This window comes from Castanea sativa, chromosome 8 (assembly GCF_040712315.1).
Source record: "Castanea sativa cultivar Marrone di Chiusa Pesio chromosome 8, ASM4071231v1".
Lineage (NCBI taxonomy): Eukaryota > Viridiplantae > Streptophyta > Magnoliopsida > Fagales > Fagaceae > Castanea > Castanea sativa.
The window spans coordinates 39,359,701-39,369,250 of NC_134020.1; the positions used below are offsets into that span (position 1 = coordinate 39,359,701).

The following is a 9,550-nucleotide window of genomic DNA, read 5'->3' on the forward strand; positions in this document are numbered from 1 at the left end:
ATCACTCTCTTCTTGTGTCCGAAATGAGGGACTACTCCCAATAGGCCCACGGCTTCGGAGAGGTGGGGGTAAGGAAATTTGTCTTCTTCGTTCTCTTTCTAACTTATCATTCTCAACTTGATCATGCATTCGCTGCATTTCCAACCTATGGCTTGGTGTCACACTAGGGCATACTTTAATACCTTTATTAACAATTCTTAATAAATGAGCCTTAACCCTAGAATAGGATCCCAAATAAATATTACCACAATAGTTGCACTTAAATTGTGTGTTTTCACCTAATTTAATAGTAGAACCAGATAGTTTTTCTATTTTAGTCACATACTGCCAAAGAGGAGCTTCATCATTTGGCACTCCTTCATTAGATGAAGGTGAACTTTTTGTGCTAGTAGTTTCATCCATTGCAAATTCAACAGATTCAATTTAATCTACAAATAATTTCCAAATATATAATAACTATTAACTAAAACTCAAACCCTAGTGTTACAAGACTCACAAAAAAAAAAAAAAAATATCAGATCATCACAGATTCACAACACAATCACAAATCTGAGTAATAATAACTATTAACTAAATAAAAAATTAAACCATTGCGACACAAGACTCACAAAAAAAAAAAAAAAATTAGCTCATTACAGATTCACAACACAATCACAAATCATAATAACTATTAACTAAATAAAAAATCATCTATTAACAATTAACTAAGAGTGTGAGTGTGAGAGCTATGATATCTGACAGTGAGGGGAGACGGAGAGCAGGGGAGACGAAGTGGAGCGTTGAAAAATGAGATGTGCTGAAGAGTGAAGGCAAAGAATGGGAGAGAGCCTAGCTGAAGAGTGAAGGCAGAGAGTAGGAGAGAGGCGCAAGAAAATGAAGATTGAAGAGGCAGGGCTGGGTCGGCCGAGACTTGAGAGCAGAACTGGACTGAGTGAAAAAAAATTGAAGAGAAATGAGAGTTTTGGCTGAGAGTGAGAGCTATAAGGGTTTTTGATTTTTTTTCCAAACGCACCGTTTGCATTTTTTTTCGGCCAAGTAAAACGGTGCGTTGCGCACCTATTTCTTTTTTTTTTTTGTTGAATTTCGGCCGTATCGGCCGATTTCGCCGGTATTGGTGTTGCGCTCGATACAAACCAATTCTGGTCGAATCGGCGTGAATTGGGCCAAATCGGCGCCGTATCAGTGCGAATTGCGCTGAAAAAATTATTTTTTTAATGCCCGACGCGGCACAGACGCACAGGCAGCGATGTTGCCTGCACGTCCCCGCGTTGGACACGGGTGCGGCGGCCCAAACGCCGCACCCGTGCTTCCCAGGTTCCTGCCAAGTTGGTACACTAGCATAGTTAAACAGTTGGACTGATCTTTTGCAATTGGTCAAAATGATGAGCCTGCTTAGATCGACTTCCTTCGCTTTGATCATTGCTTCCACTATTGCCTCCTGACATGTGAGAACTACAGATTGCCTCCCACTGGTAGAAGCTCATATGAACAATCTGATACCTTCCAACTCAATAGCTTCAAAAGCATATCCATATCTTCTTGTTCTCCTATTCCTATAAGCTGCCACCTTGATTATCGTTTGCCAATGGTGTTGGGTACTGGTTTGAGGTTGCTTCACTATACCTGGTCTTGGATTTAGCACAGAATCTTTGAAGGCCTCTTTGTACCTACAGATGAGAGAGTTAGATGTGAGTACTACTTCAATAGGATTAGGAATTTTGCCTTTGGTGAACCACCAGATTCTTGTGGTTACAGAGAAGCCAAAAGATAGTAAGAAAGGCCTGAAGAAACCGCATTCCATTCTGCCCTAACACTCTGTTGGTAGAAATACTGTCTTTGATCCATTGTTTTTTGGTCATATGACTTAATTCGGAAGTTCTGATGTTAAGCATGGATCTGTACCAGACAGCTCTAGCAAAGGTACACTGTTGAAATAGGTGTGTTGTGGTTTCCTCACCCTCATTACACAAGGGGCAAACGTTGTGATTTGTGATTGGTGTAAGCTAAGAACTTCCTATAAGCACAAACACATAAAAGAAATAGAAAGAATACAACGGAAAAGAAAGTCACAACCACGCGGGACAAGAAACAACAAACTCATAGAAACAAAAAGCAGAACACAGTTTATCAAACCTCTTATTTGTCGGTGAAACACTACAACAAAAATGGACTATAGTGACAAAACCTTTCGTCACAATATGTCCTTATTTCGTCACCGAATACATATGGTGACGAAATAGCATTCGTCACCTTAGCTCCGTCACAGAATGTATAGGTGACGAAAATGTTTCGTCACCAAAAAACTAATGATAGGTGACGAAAATGTTTCGTCACCAATAAAAAATGACAGGTGACAAAATTTTTTCGTCACCTAATATTTTCGTCACTAAACCTTATTTCTAGTGACAGAATATTTTGTCACCAAATGTATTTTTTTTCCAATTTCAATAGATCAGGTGACAAAGTTTTGCGTCACCAATCATTTTTTTTTTTTTTTAATTTCAATAGATCAAGTGACAAATTATTTCGTCACCAATTTCTGCTTATAGTCAAATATGGCAACAAAAATTATCGTCACCAATTTTATTTTTTTATTAATATTCTTTACATTTACTTGTCATTACATTGACCTGTTCATTTCTAACCAAATCCATAAAAATAAATAAAATAAAAAACATTCATTTATTAAATCCATAAATAAAATCCATACAATCTAAAAATGCAATAAAGATGTTCACAAAGTAATTACAACCATTTACATACAAATAATGTCTTAGCTTCCAAACTTTACAGAAAATTAATTGAGTTCAAGTAGTCCCACAAAAGCTAGCTTTTTGCCACCAATCCCAAATCTGCACAAGTATCAAGGAAAATACATTAATAACAAACTAGACTGCAAACCCATATCCCTAATAAGATGTACTACAACAACAACAACAAAAAGATTATTATTAGTAAGACAATGCAAAAAATATCCACGAAATACCCAATAACAAACTAGACAAAATAAGCATAATGCAAAATCATATGAAGCCAAACTATCAAATAAAGAAGACCCACAACATTCTCATCAAATAAAAACCAAATCTACATTACAAACTATGGACAAATCATAAAGAATGCAGAAAAATCCGAATTCAAAACAAAACAAATAAAGTGAAATCCAAAACAAAAACTCAACCACCATCATAAACACAAACCCACCCACCACAACGAATAAAAAATCTAGCCAACACTATTAAAAAAAAAACTAGCCACCACCATTAAAAAAAAAAACCACGGCCACCACCAGAAACAAAAAACCCACCACCACCATTAAACAAAAAGCATAGCCACCACTCATTAACACAAAAATCCAGCCACTACCATAAACAAAAAACTCAGCCATCACAATAAACAAAAAACTCAGCCGCCACCACCACAAATAAAAAACCCACCACCACTATTAAACAAAAAACACAGCCACCAACATTAACACAAAACTCAGTCACTACCATAATCAAAAACCCCAACCACTACCATTAAACAAAAAGCACAGTCACCACCATTAACACAAAAACCACCACCATTAACACAAAAACCCCAACTACTACCATTAAACAAAAAGCACAGTCACCACCATTAACACAAAAACCCAGCCAGTACCATAAACAAAAAACCCACCACCACCGTTAAACAAAAAACATAGCCACTACCATTAACACAAAAACTCAGCTACTGCTATAAACAAAAAACCCAACCATCACAATATACAAAAAACTCATCACCAACATTAAACAAAAAACTCAGCCACCACCATAAACAAAAAACCCACCACCACCATTAAACAAAAAACACAGTCACCACCATTAATACAAAATCATAGTTACTACCATAAACAAAAAAAACTCAGTTATCATAATAAACAAATAACCCACCACCAACATAAAACAAAAAATCCAACCATCACCATAAACACAAAAACCCAACCACACAATAAACAAAAAATCCAGCCACCATCATTAACACAAAACCCACCACCACCATTAAACAAAAAAATCCAACTACCACCACAAACAAAAAACCCACCACCATCATTTAACAAAAAACACAATTATAGCACAATTGTGTTACGGTACTCTCATACATATAAGAGGTTACTATAGCACAGTTGTAAAAATGTTTATAATTGAGAGACAGTGTAATACTTGTTTTTGTGTTTTTATGCTAAAATATAGCAACATAGACCATATATAAGCCCCAATACTAATGCTCTTAGGTAGGCAAATAAAACACTAACCAGGATGTGTTCTAGTTAGTAGATGAGCTCCCCCCACTGCCACAAATGTCACTGTCACCCTTGCTCCTCAAATATTGTATGATGCAATCCATCTTCTCCTCCAACCTGAAGTTTGCATCCTGGAGCTCTTCTACTTGACCCTCCAGCCTATAGTTTGCATCTTGGAGTTCTTCTACTCGACCCTCGAGTTGTTGAGTGTACTGAGTTGAGGAAGATAAAGCAGGCGTCCTAAGAGATGAGGAAGGCCTCATGCCAAGTCCCTTTACATAGCCAGATCTCGGCTTAAGAACCATCATAGATATCTCCTCTTCAGTCAAAGGCTGTGCTTCAGGAGTGCTACAATGCTCATCTTGCACTCTCAACATCTCTTGCTATCATTTCAAATAATAGAAACCATCAGAAATATATATGTTCTAGTTTTGCAAACATATATAGAATAAAAATGAATATATTCTAGTTTTGCAAACTCAAGGCATATACTAATATACATACATATGTATGTTCGCAATCAGGGTGTACCCACTGTTTTGTCTTTGAATTGAAATGGGTATCATAGTAGACTTGTGCTAGCTTAGGAATATGACCTCCATTTTTCCGTCTCTGATTATATGCTTTTCAATGTTAGAAGACAAGTTAATTAATTACAACAAGTAATATACTAAGTTTTTGAAAAATTGAAATAACACACCGCCTCATCCACCCTAACTGCAAGCGACTTGTTTCCACATCTATGAATGTGTTTGTCAACCGTTCCCTCTTTATTTCTGTTTCTAGCATTTCTTGCTGAGACTTTCTATAAAGAATAAAGACCAAGAAAATATTAGAGTTTTGACTTAAGTTATATATATATATATATATATATATATATATATATATATACACACACATAGATTACAATATAAATCTACTCCACCTTTCAAATAAATATTAATCAAACAAATTTGATAGAACAAATAATCTAGTAGACATGACACCATAATAAGATCTACATAAAATATTACTCCAATGCATATATAGATAGGGATTATGTAGGTGAAAGGTGAGAACATACTTCACTTGTAATTAAAATTTTCAAAGTATTAATTACCAGCCAATCTTCATCACTCCACTTTCCATCAATGAGTTCAATCCATTTTTCTCGTGTGACATTTTTTGGTGGGTAGTTTCTTGCATATGTGTTTCCTTCATCCTTCACAAGTTTCTTATATTTTGCGAACAACTTGTTGTAGTGGCTGCTCAATAATCTACCACACTTTGTATTTAGAGATTTGTTCACAAGTACAGATTCTCCTTGTATATCAAATTGATCCTGCAAAGTGAGGTATGTATAAAGAAAATATCATTCATTGAATTCAATATGCTTAGTGACAGCATCAACAATGCACTATAAAATACAACATAAAGAATAAAGCAATGTAATTAAAACAACAAAATTAAGCTCATGGACAACTATAAACATTTAAAATACCGCCACATTTTGAATGATCGCCTCTTTTTCACTGCTATCAACATTCTTCCAACTATAAACATTCATAGTGGACAAGTTCGTACGCACTTGTACACCAATTTGACTAGCAAACTTCCCTGCATGTTCACTAACAGGAGCACAAAACTCTGGGGCAATGCGGACCGGTAGCTTCCCATATTTCTCAACAAGTCCTCGTACCCCTAATCCACGCGTCATGCCACGGGCACGTCTACAAGTCGATGCTATCAAGACATAATAAAAATTAAATCAACAAGTGAACTAAATATAGTGTGATTATGAAATCAAGTAATGGAACTTAAATATCTCACCATCCGTGGTAGACGGTGTGCCCACAAGCTGTGCCTCAACATTAGTAGAAATTTGGGCAAGAGAATCTCCACCAAGATGCGTGCTCGATGATGGGCCGATATGTTGGACTGCTGGTGTAGATTCCTTATGCTTATAACGAGTCATCTGTATCATGCGAACGTATATAAAAATATCTAAATTTATTACAAGTTAAGATATAAACAAGTTATTTCATCATTTAAAATATCTTCAATCAATGATTGTCATTGATCATTCCAAACACAATATTACAAAGTATCTTAGGCACCAAATCATGTATATAACACCTCAGAATCTCCACCGAGAAGTTGACTCGATAATGGACCCTTATGCTGGACTGTTGGGGTAAATTTCTCACGGCATGAACGAGTGCTACGTCCTGGTGCCATCTGTATCATACCAAAATATGTACAGATTTTTAAATTCATAAAAAAAAAAAAAAAAAGTTATTTCATCACAATATTAAAAAATAAGAAGTATTGCATACACCAAATCATATATATATTACCTCATTATTTAAAGGACTAGATAACTCATCATCACCAATAGCTGGTACATAGTCGTCGTCATCTACCTGAACACTTACTCTTTTTCTTCCCATATTTCCAGATTTAGGCAGAAAAGTTGACAAATGCTTCAATCCCAAAGCATTTATTCTCTCTTGGTTTTGCTTGATTCTTTGTGCACTTTCCATCTCATATTCTGTTATTTTATTATGAGTATCTTTGCGCTTTTTGGCCATTTCTGCAACTATAAATTTACATAGAAAATAAAATATAATGTCCATTCATTACAAATTCTTCCCAAGTACGAAACATAAACTGGAACATCAAATAGAAATATACATGAACAAATAATAGGGAATCAAAAATTATTAAACACACGCTTCCATATATAAAGGAAAAAAAAATGAAATCCGCATATCATAATCCATATCAGGATCCATATCAGAATCAGGAATGCTATGCACTTCATCTTCATTGTTATCTCCTTGCTATTCCAAATCTTCTAGAATATTCTCAACTTCAATACCACCGTTACAATATTGAACATTATCTTCAACATCGATAGGGACAACATCGCTAATGGCTTTTTGTTGGAATGCTTCATTAGCTTCTGTTTGATCATTAGATTCTCCATCACCCATTTCTGGCACATCAAACACTCCCCTATATTGTACGAATTGCACAACATGCCAAGGTTCACCCCATTTGGTATCACAAAGGTAGAAAACTTGTTTCGCGACTAGGTAATATGAAAGGGTCATTTTGATACCACCGACTTTGCACATTAATACTTGTGCAATGTGTCTCGATTCGTATCGTTCTCCTTCGACCAATCTTATTACCGGTATTGTACCATTCACACTTTGAAACAAAACAACTTTATATTGATACATATACTCCAATTCCCAAATTTTGCACACATGACCATAGAAGTCATGTATTTGTCCATCATAGTCCCCTTCGTAGATACACCGCTATTAAGGTTACACGACGATTGTCCAAGTCTTTTGTATGAAACCTTACACCATTGACCATGCAGACCGAGTATTCTTTCATTAGCAACTTAGGACCATTTGCGAATGACCACATTTGTTTTGTAACTTCTGATGAGTCGTTCTCTTTCAATCTATAGATCTATAATGACATGCAACATGCGACATTAGTAGTGAAAAAACTATCAAGCAGCTTAGTACTATTTAATGTGTCACAAGATTCAAAATTTCTTACACGTTTTTTGAACCACTTAGGAAACTCTCGTCGTTGTATTTGAGTTATGTCTTCTCCAGTTGGATTATGTAATGTGTTTTTGTGTTCACTATTCAAAACAAGTGATTTATATTCAGCTAAGAAATGCAAATAATATTAAAGACAATTCAAGCATAATCAAAATATGACTTCACATACTCTAAATACGGCTCCAACTCGGGACAATTGTATAACAAATACCATTGAGCAATATCACGCAATTCACGTGACATCCCCACATCATTCTACCTAGATCCGGTGGGTCGAGCTGTTTGTGAGAAAATCGTCAACCCATGGCCATATTCACCACAATCTGCATTTCTTTCCCTTCGATTATGCACGGTTTCAGCTCCATCAAGATATAATGACGAGAAAGTAATACACTCTTTAAGAATGTAAGCCTCTGCAATTGAACCTTCTGGTCGAGCTCGGTTGGAAACATATCTTTTCAACGTTCCAAGAAACCTTCAAGGAATTAACTGGGAGTATGACTACATACGCAATATAATTTGCTTTAAAAAATAAATATTCGGCAAACTATAATTAATGGATGGAGAGAATTACCTTTCAATGGGATACATCCATCTATATTGCACTGGTCCTCCAAGAATGGCTTCACGAGGTAGGTGAACAGCAAGATGAACCATTACATCAAAGAAGGCTGGAGGAAAATACTTCTCGAGTTTGCATAGTATGAGAAGTATACGTCCTTCTAATTTCTCCAAGTCGCTCTTCCTTAAAGTCCTAGAGCATAAGTCTTGAAAGAAACTACCCAACTCAAACAATACCGTACAAATGTCCTTATCAGCAAAACCCCGCATCCCAATTGGAAGAATTCGTTGTAATAGCACATGACAGTCATGGCTTTTCAGATTTAATAGTCTACCATTTCTTGTGTTCACCGACCTTGATATGTTTGCTGCATAGCCATCTGGATATTTAACTGATTTCAAAAATTCATAAAAACCATCCCTTTCTTCAGGATATAATGAAAAGAAGGCATGAGGCTTGTCAAATGATCCATCAGGACGTTCCTGGAGATGCAAAACACTCCTTATGCCCATATTTTTCAAGTCCTTGCGTGCCTTGTCTGTGTCCTTGTTTTTCCCCTCAATTCTCAACAAAGTTCCAAATGTACTCTCACTAATATTTTTCTCAACATGCATGACATCAATGTTGTGTTTAAGCTTCTTATTCCTCCAGTATGGTAGCTTGTATAGGATACTTTCCTTTGACCAATTCGGTTCCCCAATAATTGGACGTTTTTTCTTGTTGTTTGGATCCTTTCCCAAAATTATATTTGGCATTTGGTCTAATTGCTCATTTATCTTTTCCACCGGTAACTCCAATGATCTCATCCATTTCTCAATTTTACCATTGAATGAACAACTCCTTCGCCAAGGGTGGTCCACAGGCAAGTAGGCTCGATGGTTAGTATATCCAATTTTACTTTCCAATGTCTCTGAATATGGTTCATCATTGCAAGTATAACAAGCATGATAACCCTTTGTCCTCCACCCAGACACATTACCGAAGCCAGGATAGTCATGTATTGTCCACAACAAAGCGACACGCATCTGAAAATGCATACCACAAGATGCATCATAAGTGCGTGCACCCTCTTCCCACAACTCCTTCAACTCATCCACCAATGGCCTCAAGAAAACATCAAGCTCATTTCCTGGTTGATTGGGTCCAGGAATA

The 9,550-nt window shown here is 36.3% G+C and overlaps 1 protein-coding gene and 2 long non-coding RNA genes across 3 annotated transcripts in view; all 3 read right to left on the reverse strand.

Annotated features, from left to right (window-relative positions):
- Positions 1 to 4,824: 4,824 nt before the first annotated feature.
- Positions 4,825 to 5,439, reverse strand: LOC142607246 (uncharacterized). Its single transcript, XR_012839278.1, has 3 exons — positions 5,367 to 5,439; positions 4,968 to 5,072; positions 4,825 to 4,879 (listed from the first exon to the last, which is right to left on the reverse strand). It is a non-coding gene; the product is annotated as an uncharacterized LOC142607246 (long non-coding RNA).
- A 2,268-nt stretch (positions 5,440 to 7,707) lies between these two features.
- LOC142607288 (uncharacterized) lies at positions 7,708 to 8,047 on the reverse strand. The gene is made up of 3 exons (XR_012839289.1): positions 8,006 to 8,047; positions 7,829 to 7,916; positions 7,708 to 7,735 (listed from the first exon to the last, which is right to left on the reverse strand). It is a non-coding gene; the product is annotated as an uncharacterized LOC142607288 (long non-coding RNA).
- An 822-nt stretch (positions 8,048 to 8,869) lies between these two features.
- LOC142606307 (uncharacterized) overlaps positions 8,870 to 9,550 on the reverse strand; it is a 1,751-nt gene continuing 1,070 nt past the window's right edge. The window contains exons 1-2 of the mRNA XM_075777678.1: positions 9,222 to 9,550; positions 8,870 to 8,880 (exon numbers count right to left, since the gene is read on the reverse strand). The exon at positions 9,222 to 9,550 is cut by the window's right edge and continues 1,070 nt beyond it. Coding sequence (XP_075633793.1) covers positions 8,870 to 8,880; positions 9,222 to 9,550 — 340 coding nt within the window. The remainder of the gene's footprint in view (positions 8,881 to 9,221) is intronic.